Below are 16,659 nucleotides of genomic sequence, written 5' to 3' on the forward strand. Positions count from 1 at the left end.
TGCGATCTCTTCTAAATGTTTATTTTTGAGGTGGTGCCCTTTGAGCATGTCAGCTTTACATGCATGCTCACAGACACACACGCTTATCTTGGGGCTGTGTTTATGGTGTTGGTTTTCTTTCTGCGTTATTTATCACACATTTCTGAGAATGGTGCCTACATAGGGTAGAAAATATGAATAACTAACACTGGCTGAAAGAAAGGCTAGAACACCAGTTTAAAATATAATTTTCTTCTTCCCTCCCCAATTATACTATCTTTTCCTTTCTTTCCCCCCTCATTTCAGTGCCACTGCATTTTCTCTTTTTTACTCTTCTTCTATTATTTGCTTAACTATCTTTTTTCCTTCCTACCTTTTCCCCCTTTCTCTTCAAGCAATCATGATTCTTTCAGAATGTTGTAACTGTGCATTTTGGTCTGTTTTTCTCCCAAATTCTCCCTCCATAATGATCTCAAATACTGGTCCTCTGACCCCTCTTGTAAGCGTCTTCTACCTCTGTCCACCCAGAACAGACTGCTGAAAGCACTGTCTTTGTCCATGGCTCTCTGTGTGCCTTGTTTTCTTAGTAGGAGATTTTGACTGTCTTGTGCTTTTCAAATAAACCTTTCTCTTCAAACAAATACAAGCCAGTTTTTAGTGTCTAATGAGTTTTTTTTTTATTTCAAGGAAAAATGAAAAGCCAAGTATTTCTTGAATACAATTGAAATACAATTTCTGTATTTCTTACAAAGAAAGCACAGTTTCTGTTAAGACAGCACAGACTAAACAACATAAGACTTTTCCTTTCCTTCCATTCCAGTTTGCCCAACTTTGTTCTTGGTTTGTCTTTTTCCTTTGCGTCGTTATAGCAAGAATATTTGATTGTTGCCAGAGTTTTCTTTGTTCTATGTACTACTTTTGCTTTTCTTGCACAAAGCCCCACCAATTAATATAAGCGTGCTTTTTTAGTTCTCAGGAAAATCACTTGGCTTGTCTGCATCAGGTATGACATTCAGCTTCCTGAAACCTTTCAACTATTTAGCTTTATAGAGAAGTTTGCTAGTTTTCATGCTAGCTAGCTTTGAGGAGATTTCACTTAAACTCCTGCTACATCACTTCAACAGTGTATAGAAAGACTTTAAAAATTATCTTTTCCTTCATGACTATTCATGACTCTGTATCAGTCCTTAAGATTGTAATTTGCTTACAACTTTAACTATTTGGGATGCAGGTTTTCAATGCTATGGTTCTGCCGAATCCCTTTTGGCACAGTCAGGCCAAATTCCTTTGAAATACTTTAGACAGAATAATTGAGAATAATTTCTGAGAATGACGTTTGATGAAGATATAGAAATTTCTTCTTTTTGATTTTTTTTTTTCTCCTTTTCATTTTGTTCCTAACACCTGGCTTTGGAACAACAACTTGAAGTCTGATGGTCAGAAAAATGTTTGGTTACTTCGTGGATGTTCCCATGTTTTCTTTATGAAAATCTGCCAGAAACTTTCCAGGCTTTTAAAATTTTGGACTGGATTTAAATCCTTTGATTTAAATAGCTTAAGCCTGGAGAAATTCCATTATCCTGGAACCTGCTGTAACCTCTGACAACTCTTACTGTTGCCCGACTTTGAGTTATCTCTGCTATTCATAATACAGTCCAAGAAGAAGAAAAATTCCCCTTACTGGTTATTCACAGCTGCTGTTGGTTGGGTATAAGAAGTCATTCTCTCCTGTGCTATAAAAGTCTTGACCACCTACTGCCTCTCCATTCATATCTCATCAGTGTCTGAATGGGCAGAAAAGCAGTGATTTGGACAAAAACAAAAGTTTTGATATGAGATTTATGTGGGGACAAGGAAGGGCTTAATGGGAGAGCTTCAGGGAGAGGGAGAACTTGAGGGTGTTTAAGGGTAAGAACTTCAACTGGACTGGACAGGCAGGGGATTACTAGCCTGCTGAGTAGGACAATGAAAATGTGACTCAAAGCCTTGCCTAAGCACAGAGAGAATACAGGTTTGTATTTGGGTCTCCTGTAGCCCAGGTAATTCTGGGAAGTCCCTTGGTATTCATGGATTGAAAAACTAGGTGTAGGTGCCTGATGTCAGGAAGGGGTTGAAGGCTGAAATGCCTTTCACTGGTCCAGTGAAAGGAACCTTGTACCTTTTCTCTTAGTTTCACTTGACAAGATTAGAATAATTGAAAGTAGAGCTAGAGGAGGTCTTGAGAATTCATCCAGTAGACAGAAAAGTTGTCTTTAAGTCAGAATCACTTTATAGAAAACTGTTTCCTAGTAGGTGTTAGTCTATTTCTTTTTTAGAAATTTCTAGATGCAGAAATTCTTCAGCCTCTGTGGGGTTTCCTCTAATGTTCTTGTGATCTTTACTATTAGAAAGGTTTTCCCACCATCTAATCTTCTACTTTTTTCCTGCAATTGAAGTCTTTTATTACTTGGTCTGTCCCCACTTGGCATCATTCCTGTCTTTTTCAACTTGGTACAGGGAAGCTGTCAACATCTCTTCAAGCTTGCCTTCCCCTTGCTTGAAACAGTTCTTCAGTCCCTGTTTTCGGGACATACTTTCTGAACTTCTAGTGATTTTGGTTGCTCTCTTGTGGATGATATAATAGTCCACATCTGCCTAGAGCAGATTGCTTCATATTAGGCTTTACTAACCTGAGTTAGAGCTGAAAGCCTTGTGAGGTCGTGTTGCATACATTGCTTCTGTTTGAAAATTTCTGCATAGTGTTTTCTTTCCGTCACAACACAGTGAGATCACTGGCTGTGGTCTGTGGTCTTCTGCATAGATCCTGACTTGATCAGTCTCTGAGGATCTTTCCTGTAGAAACCTTAGTCTTCTCATGTCCCATCCACGAGCTGTTTGGCAAGCTGAGTTGTTGCTGCTGAATGTTTGCTTTCAGAATATTCGATGGGACAGTGCGTTTTTATGAAATGGATCATTGGCCATTGCAAACGGTGTCTACAATAACATGTTACTTATTTTAGAAGGGGCAGTAGCTTATTCAGCTGATGTCCCTGCATCAGATCGACCCCACAGCGAGGCAGCCACCTATGTTAATATTCCTGTCAGCCCTACTTCCAAAAAACAGCTTCATTACATGGAATTGGAACTTCAGGAACCTAGCACAAGCATAAGAGGTAAGGATGTCTACAATACTATTTAAACAGCAAAGGATGCAGTAATGCAGAATGTATGGGGTATGTGGAATCTTAATTTCTCATCTACCCATAGGCTCCTTCTAACAGAGTTGAACCCTGGTACATTTGTGAGGCAGTTCTTGTAATCGCCAACTCTTTTGGAAAAGATTTTTAAGTAATGAGGTTCTATAAGATGTTGCATCCTTCTGACAGGCGCATTGTATACGTGCTCCTTCTAAAGTGAACATTTCTGTGTCTGTGGATTTTGACAGACAGTAATTTGCTTCGTGTTCTCAAGATTTTCATCGCACATATTAGGACTACACTTACTTAATTTTTCTTGCTTGGCTTCAGAAACAGGGCTGTGGGTGTAGGTGTACAGGGCTTGCTCCTGAAGATACTGGCTCTGGAGCCATGCAGCAAATGCTTAAGAATAGAACACAGCGTTCTTCTATCTGCTCTCCATGAGGATGTGTGAAAGTGCTACAGAGAGGAAGGCAGCCCAAGTACTTGATTTTTTTTTTTTTGTATTTTATTCTTTTGTCTGGATCTGGGTATTTTACTTCTAGTGCTTAACTAGGACAATTAGCACATAAACATGCATTACCGGTACCATGTAGTGTTATTTAGAGATGCATTCCTCCTTACAGAAAGCCCCTAATCATGATCTGACATTTACTTGTTCACATTTGATATTAATGGGTTTTACATGTATAGTTTTCAGCTATTGAGATTTTAATTTTTATACTTTTAATTTCAGCAAGTTTATTAACTTTGAAATGGTAGCACTTTTCCCATCGTTTTTTTCTTTTAACGTTTATATGGCTGTAGTTAAGTAATTCTAAGCTTCTCCCAGGCTTTAATGTAGTTCCCTGTACAACACCCTATTGAGATGTAAAAGTGATGTTTTATCTTCATTTTAAAGACAGTGAACCAAGGCATTAAGAATGAAGAGCCAAATTCCATAAATGGACATAAACTTTCCTAAATGTCAGCTACCCTCCCAAGCTCAACTTGTATAACTTTGAAGGTGCCTTTAATGACCATAAATATTTTATTTTTTCATACTAAACTTTTCCCAGCCTCTGGAGTTTTATGTCTGCGCCCATGCAGAACTGTTCTGCTCCTGAACAGACTGAGCAGCTTTTATCTCCCGTATTGCCAATTATTGGACTAAATTGTCATTCTGGCTAAGGCTGAAGGAGGTTGATCTGGTAAACGTTGACAGAGTGCCTAATCCAAACGAAGAGGAATCCCTGCCAGCTGCCCTACCAATGGTGTTTTCTTTCCAAATACCAGGTGTTATTCATTTACTTACTAGTAGCCTGCTGATGAAGCCTCCCAGAAGTGGGAGAGCTGAGTTCCATTTTGTCTTCTACTGGGAGGAGTAGGGGTGCAGATTCAAACCTGGGGCAGAAATGCAAGTGGTTCATTTGCTTATTTGAAGAAAACCAGATAGTTAAAATAAGTAGATAACAAAGCTTTTGAGTTTTTTTTTTTTTTAAGTTGTGGTTATCATCTTACTCCCTTTACAGAGCTTGCTTTAAGACCAGACCAAGATCATATAGGAAATCTGTGGAAGAAGTGTCTCAAGAGCTTAACCCTGAGTCAGTTTTACCCAGGAATATGTCAGGGATATAGTCTTTTACATGATTTCATTTGGTATTTCAGGGAGTGGATCATCCCGATATGCACAGATTGACATTGCAGCCACCGAGACAGCCCACAAAGTGGGAATACAGCATGCTCAGTGCCGGGAGGAACGCTTGCAGGAGCTGGAGCAGAAGAAGAAGGGGGCTCAGCAATGACCTGTCTAGGAAAGAACTTTTTGCTCACCATAAATTGGTACTAATTTATCTTCCAAAAGATTCATATTTATTGTAAAAAACGCTCATACAAAAAGCTGCCATTGCTTATTTCATTTATACCAGATTCATTCCAAAATCTTGATTCCTAATTGGAAAACTGGTAGCATGAGGGGTGTGCATGGTCTTTCTTTTTATTTTAATTTGGTTGTAAAGTCCTGATTTTTTTTCATATGCAATGACAGATGTAAGTTACCTTTTTCTATAACTCCAAAATCCTGGAGAACCTGGAACCAATTCCAGTGTTTATTAAATGGTGGCATTTTCTTTAAAAATAAAGAACTTGAATGTGTGCGGATAAGGGAATGTGAGTGTGTGCGTGGTAAGTGTACACATATGTTTGCATGTGTGCATATGTATGTATGTAAGCACACATCACTGATAAAATATTTGTATATATCTAAGTGTATAAAATACATAAAACCTCTATTAATATATTAATGGACTCTTACAAAAGCAAGAAAATTCAGTGCCTGATTTTTTGCAGGCAAAGTTTTGTTCCATTTATATGCTTATTTATGGACGTGCTTAACTTTACCTATGGGTAATTCAGTTTTATACCTCACCAAGGGTTCCGTAGCTTTGGCTAAAGCGGCTCAGATTTAAAAGCTGCAGTGTCAGGGATGCATATGTGTATGCATACAGGCAAGAGCACACACAAACAAGCTATTTAATTTAATTATGCCTATAAACCGAAGTAATGTGAAGGGACATTTTGGTTGCCTCTGTTCTTAAAAACCCTGTGTCAAACCATAGGCTTTGATTTCATAGTTGCTGAGTACCCGTAATTCTTAGCAATTTTCCTGGAGTTGAAAATACGTATCACTTTGAAAATCAGGTCTCAGGTTTCTCATACAGAATATCTTAAAATCAAGGTACTCAAAAGAAATATTCACTTTTGAAAATTGACTCTTTTATTTGTATCTCCAAAACTTTCCCTAATGTAAACCAGCATCAAAAGCGGATCATCCACCTTGAATCTAAAACTTTCATTGAATAATTCTCTGCTGTCCCTAAATAGCATAAAACCAGTTCTGTGTAAGAAAGAGGATGATGTCTTCAGAGATGCTACAGAACTGAGGCACAGCAGGCTATGTCGTAATATAGGTTTATCGACAAGTGTTTGACATCTTGCTTTTGTACCCTGAGATTGTGATTCAAAACTTGACTTAGTTTCTTGTGTTGCATTGTCGATGTAATTCTTGTGTTCTATGTATTTGCCCTGATACAAAATGTTATTTAAATAAAATGTTATGGCAGTGACACTACATTAACAAAGCAGTGTACTTATGAAGAAAAAATTTTGGCCTGCGATAACATATCAGCTTTGGCTTCAGAAGTTATCGGGGGTGATATCTTGGGTATTATGATTTCTTGACTGTGTTCTCTTAAGATACAATATCACAGCCCAATTCTGTTTTTCAGATATGCATTATTATTTATATTGGTGAGTGGAAGTTTTGTGCCAGTGAGGATTTCACTAGGTGACTTAGAAGGAGAGGCGGATGTTTGTTTTTGAGGCAGAATTTAACCTACAAATTTATTTGAATGTAGCCTCAATAGTAATGTAAAATATCAGAAATCTCTCAAATAAAGAAAAATGTGTTTGAGAGTTGACAATTGCCATTGTCATCTGTCCTGTGCTCAGAGGTACTTTTCTCTTTACCAGCCTAGCATATTTCTGAAGGGAAAAGAAATATTTCTTATGAGATTCCCAGTTTAAAAGATTTTTCTTTTTTGACAAATGGACAGTGGTGATCTGCTTTGTAAACACATATTCAGTACAACTGGAATGGCCTGGACTTATAGCTCCTTGGGACCAGGTTTATCTAACTGAACTGCTATTCAATTAAGGATCCTCCACCGGGGGACTTGCAGGGTTCAATCTCTTGCTATGTGCCTATTTATATTTAATATTTAAAATGAGCATAGCTTGCCTGATGCACATGAAATGCAGTGTTTTCCATCATGATATACAAGGAAGCTGCAATATTTCTATCGTAAAAATCTATTTACCAGGAAAATATATTACCCAGGCTCTCTACAAAGGCTGCCTTTCTGTACGTTGCTCAAAATTGTTTGCATTGAATCCTGGACTTGCAGCATGGGTGAAGATTTGACACAATAGTAAAAGTCATCAGATTGCTGCTGGCCCTACAGGAGGAGTCACAATTTTAAAAATATGTTTTTCAGGTTGAACAGGGCTGTGGATCTGTGCATGCACATGGTTCTCCGTGCACATGCGTTTGTGTACGTCATAGTAACTTCAGCTACGATTAGCTAGATGGCTGGATAAAAATTTGTACTTATAGGCTTTGTTAACATCAACATAATTGTCCTATAAGGCTTTCCACAAATGAAGTATTTTACTTTTTAGGCTTCTGTTTCCTTTTTTTACTTCACCTGAATAGGACAAATAGAACGGATGATGACTTTCACTTCTTTTTTAAATTCACTTCATATTCTCATGCTCTAAAGTATGTTTAGGATGCTGAAGCAGGAGGCCTTACTGTTGCATCTGTTAAAAACTGGTTGGTTGTTGATTTTGTAGTACCTTGCAGGCCTCCCTGTCAAGTTATAGGCTTGACACTTCTGTTGAAGAAACTAAAGTTTTCGCATTTGAACAACAGGAGCTTACAGAAACGGAAAACCTTTTTCCTAAATAAACAAAATAATGTGCCTTCAACTTCCAGTAGCGAACTGGGGAAAAAGGAAGTCAAACCATAATCCTATGAGCAGGCCTGTGCTCACCACGTAGCTTCCATGGGTCAACTCTAGCACTGCTGTTAATGCACAAATAGTTAGGGGTTTATTCACACGCCTTGCATAAAACTTGTGCGTAAGTGATCTAAAATACAGTTTGTGATTGCTATAGGATGATTCCAGATCCAGAGCTCTTTGCAAAAAAAGCAAAAGGTCTTCCACGCTTTTGGGGATAAGTGTGACTCGTAACTTCTGCTGGTAAAAAAGAAGGCTTTGCTCATTTTTAATTTAGCATTCTACCAGAGTCAGATCTCCTCCTGCCCTTACCAGGAGTATGAGTAATTAATTACCAGACGAACAAAACAAAGTGATGCGGCTGATACTTCTGTAAGATGTTCTTGAAGTACTTTAACACGGCAGAAGTGCTCTCAGTGATGAGAAAACATACCGTCAGCACGTGCAGTGTTTGGGCATAACCGCTAGTATGTTGTGTACGTACCTCTTTCTTCCTGATAGTCCTACTCAGTAGCTTACTGCCAAAGGTAACTACTACTTCAGTGGGTTTTATGGCGTTGTTCATAAGCTGTTATGGAACATTTTTATATGTGAGTATTTGGGTGATGGAATTTCTCCAAGTTAACATGTGCTGCAGGATGGAGGGCTGGACTTTGGAGGCATTTAATTGCCCAACAATGCAAATAGTTGTCCGGGTTTTAATAGTGCTCTGGCACCTACGTGTGGAAAATGCCAGCAGGTGTCTTTAGGCATCTAAACATGTGTGAAAAACTGCCCCAAGAACTGTTTTTAGCAAATAGCTTGGAAAAATTCCTTGTCTTCCTCTCTGCTGTAAACAAAACAGTTTTAATTACTGCAGCTTGGAAAACTATACCCAAATTTGAATTATGAGTGATTACATGTTTTTATGAGATGCTGAGACATGCACCCTTTGGTAAGCACCTTTTCTAGTTTGTCTGGGACAACACACATACTATTGCTAAAATGACCACAGGAAGAAGACATAGAATTTTATGGGTTATGAGCCACTCATTTCTGTTAAAATTATGCATTTTTTCAGATGAAAGTGCTGTTATGTTTTTATGTCACCTTTTATCTGGGAAGATGCTCAGCTCTCATTCAGCCAGTCATACAAACATTACTTTGCAGTCTAGGTTGAAAGGAAATGTTCATTTAACATCATAGAGCAATAAGAGCAAACAAAACAGAGTAAGGATGGAAGAATTAGAAGTTATTAAATGGATATTTGTAAGGAGTAGCTCTGTGAAGATGCGTCTTTTCAGCGTAGGTGAGTAGAATTAAGGAAAAGTGCCCTTTTTTTAAAATTTGGATGGGTTCTGATGAGTTCAGTTTTACGCTTTCCCTGAAAGATGACAGGCTTCAGGGTAGCCTCACTCTGAGGCTTAGGACAGTGATGATCAGGCGGTTACAGATTAAAACCAACCAAGTCCATGCTGTGGACTTTTCTTTGAAAGGCTGGAACATAAGTGACAGGAAAATACATGCAATTCACATCCTGGATTCCGATACAACGAATAGCTTTATAAGGCAGTGGGCACGTTTAGGAAAGTGCAGCTGCCAAGTAAACTTTGAGTTTAGCAAAAACTTTAGGGTAAGTGAAAGTTAACTTTAAAACTTACTTGCTTTCAAACATTTGTCTGCATCAGAGCATCTAGAAATAATTCAGATTTATTATCCCACTGTGTACACAGAGGCGTATGTAACATCACCATTTTACTGAAATAATAAGCGTCAACTTATTTGAGGAATGTGCAGTGGGGGGGTGGGATCAGAAAGCAGATTTAGCATGACAGTAATTTGTCTCTATAGTACATTATACTGTTGTGAAATCCCTAAAAAAAAAAAAAAGTGCCCTAGCATCTGCTATTGTATAAGTTAAATTTTACTCCTCTGTGGGCTGAGCTGGCAATTTATGGATAGTTCACATACAGAAAATAGAGCAGATTGCATGCTCGGGAGGGAATCTGGCCTTTGGATACCGAAGTTGTATTATGTAATGAATTGCTCAGATTCATCACACATTGGTGTCTCTCTCTGCTGCAGTTGGAAGATGTACCCCGTGGACTGCCTTTGGCTGCTGTAACACTCTTTGTCCTTTTCCTACCAGCAGTCAGCAGTACTGGACATAAATTGGGAAGCATGGGAAAAATTCATGTTGGGAGTTTGATGGAGAAGTAGGTAGGTGTCAGCAGACAGCTGGAAAGCAACAGCTGCCCATTGCCAGCTATTGTGCTGACAGAAGGAGGGCAGTGACAGGGTGACAGAAGAGTATTTGAGTCTGTAAAATGTAGTGTTTGGGTCAGTGCTGGAGACTGCCGGCTGGATTCCGGCTTCTTGTACGAAGTGTGGTTGTAGCAAGGAAGCGGAGTTTCCTGGAACAGGCTGAGGTTGCTGTTGTGTCCTCAGTCGAACAGAAGGTGTGCTGGCACCGTCTCTACCAGGAACGGAGTGGAAACTGTGCGATGGTTAATGCTGATGTCCACTCTAAAGAGCCAGACTGCCATGCTGTACATGCGACAGAGTGTGTCTCATTGTCCTTGCGTCAAGTCATGCAAATGGTTCAAGTTTGTACTGTATATGCGGTCTAGACCTTGGAGGGAATTACCCTCTGTGTCTGGCTCTTCTCCTCTGTGGAAAGTATATGAAAGCTTAGCATGTACGTTGGGTGAGGGATGGTGGGAGCTGGGCAGAGCTGGGCCCTGCTATGACACAAAGAGCACCCTGGCTTGACATGGAGGTGCACCTGATTCTGTGTTCAGCTATACCAGTGTTATTTACAATAGCTGGGAGATTTGCTAGAGATGGATCAGGGCTATTGAAAGCCCAGGAACTGGTCTTAGACGAATTTTTGCCATCTCTGTGCTTTTTACGGTGAATGCATGAGACTAGTGACCATAAGTGGTAGCTGTGAGAATGCATTTCCTACGGTGACTGAAGTCCCAGGTGGGCTGCTGTTGAGATTTGCTGACACTAGATACCCCTTCCAGCATGCGTTCCTGCATCCGAGCCCCCCTTTACACTGACAACATTCAACACGTTTAGACCCTCTCATTGCTGTCCACCTGGTTGGGGAACCATCAAGGTGCAAGTTACAGCCTGCAGCTGGCCACATCTTCAGTTTGGACTGTGACGGGAACCCTGTCTCTCTGTATATCAGCATGGTGTTTGCCCTCAGCAGTGCAGGAAGAGCCAGAAGCAACTGGAAAAAACAAAACCTGATGGCCAAGCAGCAAGGTTGTCAACGTGAAAACGCCGAACTACCTACCCCTGCTCTCAGTCTCCGCTGTGTCACTGGAAAGCTGTAAGTGGTCAAAGCCGAATAGGGTGAGTTGCTCTGTTCCTTGGTTTGAAGGAGCTAAAGAGAATGTATGTTTATTCTCACTGTATGCTTGCGGCTAAATATGCTCACTCCTGTTTCTTCTGTAATGCTAGATATGTACTGCAGCAGTACTTTGATTTGGACTTCTCATTGACCTATTTGGGTACACTGGCTGGTTTTTTTCTTTCCAAAATTCTAGCATAGCTGTTTATACAGATGGCAACAAAGTGAGAAGGAAAACAATTCCTAAGAGTATCTCTGGAAAATCATGTTCTTATCCTGATTTAATAACTACTCATGAACGAAACCTTTGTTTTGCAGTTCTGCAAAGCTCATTTCTCTGCAGGGGAATGAGGGTCAGTTTGCACAAGACCTGAAACAATCGATCAGCGGTAAGGGTTCAGCAACACCAGCAAAGTGAGGCTGATGCAAACATTGTATGCATCCTGTATAGATCATCATTATTAGCTGCCTGGAGAAAGGCTTGGAGAAGGGTAACTCAGGTGTTCCAGGCCGCATTTACCTGTGCAGAAGGTGTTCAGACTGTTGGCATGTGTTTTTCCTGTAAGAATCTTTGGCAGTTCGGTACAGATTAGGAACAAGGTACAATCTGAAAACTTCCTTACAAAAATTGGGAGAAAATGATGGCCTTTCCCACCGCCAGCAGTCTGCTGTTGAACTGAAATGAGCAGTAACCCCCGATTCCTAAGCTCTTGCCATGGAAGTCTCTTCTTTCAGAGATGCCACTTTTTGCCCATAGCTCTTCTCACTCCCCTGTTGTTTTCTTGAACTTCAAAATGGAGCAAATACTAGATGACCAATGGCCCCAGGAACTGGTGTGAAGGAAGACTCTTTACACTGTGACTGGGCATATTCGGGAGTCATGTAAATGGAGTCCCAGAACCTGGATCTGAACTGCGGTAGGAGAATGGACGCTTTCCCCATTGAAGGACCGTTTAGTTAATGGTTCCGGTTCAGATGTCTTCTTGAATTAGAAACTGAGATTTGAATTTTGAGGTTAGACTCCCAGATCTGATGCCAAGCATTGCAAATTACTGGGTTTCAAGTTCTCAGTGTGTTTCAGTTGTTGAAAGAATGTAGCTCCCTTCCCTCTTCAAAGTTGCCTGGAAAATAACTGCAGAACATTAAATACCATTTTATTTTAGTAAGAAAGAGGCTTATTTCAAAGTGATTCAACAGTCACTTGCCCTATAGAAATCACCAGGTTTAAGTTACAGTAGACCAATTCTTGACAGGCAACCTTTGAGACTGAAAAGGATTAGTTTTATTAAAATGGATGTGTGCAGCTTTCTGATAAGTTAACACATCAGTGAAGGAACAATATCTACATGCTATATTAATGTAGCCATTGTTTTTACGTTCGCACGGTAAGCATTAATACCTGTGTATTATTTTCTTTTTGATTTAGGAGAGTGCTCTTCTGTTGTGTGGTGGGATAATATACACGAAGATTTGGATATGTAAGTGCATTAAGGGCCACTGATAAAAGCATTTGGGTTACAACCATTGCTGCACCAAATATGGCTGAACTTGAAATATTTACTGTGGATGAGAGTTTATGAATTTATTTTGGCTCAAGTGGACAGATTTTACGAACGCTTCCATTTTATGACTGTGGACACTAGTAAAAGAAATCCATACAGTCTTTTTTTTTTCTGTAGATTAACAACGTGCTTCCCAACAGGTGCTATGTGAATGGCCTGAATACATGTTAACTGTGTGTTGTATTTGGAAATGTTGATTCTGGTATTTAGAAGCTGTTTGTTAGGTAACGTAGCGTATATGGAAAATGCAGTCTTCGCCTTTCATAGCTCCCTGTTCTCTGTTACAAGGGGAGGTCTGTTTGTACAGAAAGCAACGGTCTATTCTATTTATTGACTTATATTTCATGGCTTTTTTATTTATTTCTTCTATTCTAATTAAATGCTATGGAAAGAAAAATTATATTTAAAAATTATTTTGGAACTGCCTGTGTACTACTTACTGGTAGATTTTTGTATGTGAAATGGCACCTTTTAAACAAACAAACAAAACAAACCTGAAACCCAAATACCTCTCTGAAGCAGTGCCAAATGATGACAGGGAAGGTCTGTGGATGATGAACACGTTGTGAACCAAGCACGTGAACTGCGTGTTACCTCTGCCTGCGTTAGTCCTGAGCTGAACACTGTACTTGGGCTTTTGGCACGTGATCCTGGGTTAGGGCCTGCAGAGGAGCTCTCAGCAGCCTGGCTCCCAGTGCAATGCTCTGGTTTCTGGGCACTGTGGCACGCTGGATCCTGGCTGGGGACCTACGTTCTTTCATGGACTGTACCTGCACCAATTCACCCAAACTCACGTATTGAATAAATGGCAGAACTGAAAATACGATGAGTTAGGGCCCCGCCAGCTCCCTTCGGGGCCAGCGGGCGAGATGCCTGCTTAAGCAGAGCTGCAGACCCTGTGTGCTGGGATCTAGGCAGCGTACACACAGGTGTGCTTCGCGTTCTTGAGCTGGGAGCTTGGGAGCTGCCTCTGCTCCCGTCAGGGCGTGAAGCCCTTCTAAGTGCTCAGCCAAGACCAGCTGTTGAGGCAGCCGTGTCCTGGAAGCTAAGCTGGTTTCTCTCTCTCTTGTTCTCTGTCTCCTTCTGTGCCAATGCCACATTACCCTGGCTAGAGGGACGTAGCAGGCAGGAGGAGAGCCCTACCAGGGAAATCAGATGGCACCTCAGCTTACAAAATGTAAATGAGCTCTACTTGATGAATTTAAATACTCCGGCTGCGCCTCATCTATTAGGCATCAGAATCTCTTGGGAGGGAAGAGGGGAAATCATTACAGCAATACATCTGCATAGTGGCTGTTCCTTATTTGTCTTGGTAGAATGATGCGATCTGAGCTACTCTACCAGCATGTAGGACACCGTTTATTTTAAAAAAGACTTGGTTGTTTTTGTTGTATTTAATGCCTTATGTATTCATTTTCCTCTCATTTCCACCCCCAACCTGTTTAATAAATAAAATCTGTCCTACGTGAAATCACTGACATGTTTATTAAATTGAGGTTCTTTTTCAGGGCAGAATTTGACAGACCGTATAAAACATAAAACGTTCTGATCCTTTTTTTTCCCCCTAAGAAATGCAGTTCTTTCCTCCTTCTTTTGCTCCCACTTTTGTATTTCAAATTGTTTCTCAGAGTGGTTTGAAAAACTTGGTAATTTGAATAATTACAAAAGGATCAGATAAAATACCGGTCGAGGAGAAGGTTCAACCACTGTTTAAAAGCTGTTAGTTCTTTCCTACTCAGATGTCTCGCCCATGCAGTCTCACCTATGAACTCCATTATTCACCTTGCACTAGGTACAGACCTGTAGGCATATTTCATTTATATGTTTTTTCTTGGCTTTGAATTTTTGTTGCTATTTACAGAAATACAAGAGTGGTGACTCAAGCTATTTTTTAATCTTTAATGTCTCAAAGACTACCCACTCTTGTTATTTTGGCCACATGAATTGTCCTTGAAGGCTTAAAAACTGCAATAATTAACTGACTTGTACATATATTGATGTGTGTAAGGTGCAGACCATAGAAACAAGAGTGAAATCAGACTTTACAACTCGCTAGCCTATGCACTGTCCCCAGATCCCAAGAAATAGGGAAAGCCCCAAAGAGCCTTGACAGGAATGGAGAGTATTCCTAATGTCTTCTCTATGCTGTTGCAGACTCTAACTCAGCTACAGACTATTTCAGGGGGAAGTTGGATTCGGGGCCAGCAAACACTGCTGTTTAATATTTTTTTCTCCTCTAGGTCTGTGTGAACAATCTTTGGGCCCAATGACTCATTAACAGCTATGGTAAATAACTGAAGTGAGGTGACTGCGCTGACCCCAGTCTCCAACCTTTGCCACTGGTGACCTGACTCGCCCCTAATTTTAAATTACTGTGACATGTAAATATTTTGTCAGCCTCTTGTACTTTGAAGCGCTTGCCAAGCGTTCTCTCTGCTGGAGCCTACCTGGCCTTTTAGCCCGATTACTGTCATGGTGTGGTGGTACAGACGTCACCACATGGTACAGCCATCACCTCTGTTCACAGCCTGCGCTGAAGCAGCTCTGCACTTGGAGACAACCTTTACCACTGCTGATCTGACCCTGGTTATGTGTTCCGTGAATCCAGCACCCCGTGCTATTCCAAAATTCTTCAGACATTCCTCAAGAAGCATATTCTATTTCAGGTACACACCTGAAACCCAGCTTTCTGCTGTGCCCTCTTGTGCGGAGCGTACCGCTACTCTGCCCGCCTTTATTGTAGGCTGAGATACTCACGTTGCTTTCCCTTGTGCAACAGATTTCCCGCAGCAGCAGTATCTGAACGTGCTCAGTGAAAGCTCTTCCATTCTTGTACAACCCAGCTAGGATTGCTGAGCAGGAACTGCTCAGATTTCAGTGCTTTGCCTAGTTCCTTTCCTCTGCTGATGTGTTTAGTGCACGTTATAACTCTTCACCCAGGAGCCAGTGGTGTGAGCCTCTCCACATCCAAGTTACAAAACAAGGCTACAGCCACCGAACACCAGACTGACCTGTGGTACATGGATTTCTTACTCTACCAGAGGGAAAAATGAAGGACATCGTGAAGTCTGCACCTTCCACACAGTACAGCATACATTTCTAGTCTGCATTCACTTCGAAAAATTGAAAAAAATAATGAGGAAGATAAACCTGTAAGATAACGCAGCTCCTGCTGTGCTAAAGACAGCCCTTAAAGTGATAGTCTGGGGAAGAAACGGTGTGTAGCATCTAGGAAAAAACCAAACCAGTTTTCTCATAAATGGGTATTAGCTATTTTTGGGTTTACTTTTCTTAGCTTACCAACCAAAGGGGACGTACACCATAAACTACACGAACTGAACCATCTCTAAGGTGACTGCTAATATTAATGGTAGCCTGTGTTTCTCGTGATGGACAATGATTCTCTGAAATATAAGTAACTGTTAGCTGACATTAAAATAAAAAAGTAAAAAAAAAAAAAGCTTACTGCTTCAAAGTAAGATATTCAGAATCTCAGAGTGCTACCACAGTTTTGGTTCAGATCACTTGCACATTATGAAATAGTCTTTACGTACGGAATCATACTACTTTTAACCTCCCACAGACCCAGGAACTGGATAAATAATATACAGAGTGGCTGATTCTGACTGAATGGATCTCTTCAGTATTTCTCATGGAGTAGGTATGGCAAGCGAGGCTCGAGGACAGATTCCTGTGAGGGAACAGAGCTTCTTAACCGAGCCGCTGTAATGATTTACCTACACTGGACCTTTGCCCTAACCTTGTTCCTGGAACAGTTTCATGTGAAAACTCCTTAGAACTAAAGGGTCAGCATTATTATTATTATAGAAAATTTCAACCCAGATGGCTAATGTTTGCCAAAGTTCTGATGCACAACAGAAAATCTGGTCTCGAAAGGGAAAGTGATAATAATCTTTACTGGAGATAATACTGGAATATGTGCTCAGAGAGAAGCTGCTTTAGAGAGTCTTCTGCCTATTCAGAACATAGGAACACATTCTTGTGGCACAGAACTACCCCTCCTGTCTTAAGAACTAACG

General features: G+C 40.5%; 1 protein-coding gene across 4 annotated transcripts in view; it reads left to right on the top strand.

Moving 5' to 3' along the window:
- DOK7 (docking protein 7) overlaps window positions 1-6,608 on the top strand; it is a 69,945-nt gene extending 63,337 nt beyond the window's left edge. For 3 of the 4 annotated variants that reach the window (XM_076335859.1, XM_076335862.1, XM_076335860.1), the window contains 2 exons: window positions 2,979-3,131; window positions 4,803-6,608. In XM_076335859.1, coding sequence (XP_076191974.1) covers window positions 2,979-3,131; window positions 4,803-4,939 — 290 coding nt within the window. In that variant the 3' untranslated portion in view covers window positions 4,940-6,608. The remainder of the gene's footprint in view (window positions 1-2,978; window positions 3,132-4,802) is intronic. The other variant, XM_076335861.1, reaches the window with a different exon arrangement.
- Window positions 6,609-16,659: the final 10,051 nt, after the last annotated feature.

The sequence above is a fragment of the Aptenodytes patagonicus genome, chromosome 4, assembly GCF_965638725.1.
Source record: "Aptenodytes patagonicus chromosome 4, bAptPat1.pri.cur, whole genome shotgun sequence".
NCBI lineage: Eukaryota > Metazoa > Chordata > Aves > Sphenisciformes > Spheniscidae > Aptenodytes > Aptenodytes patagonicus.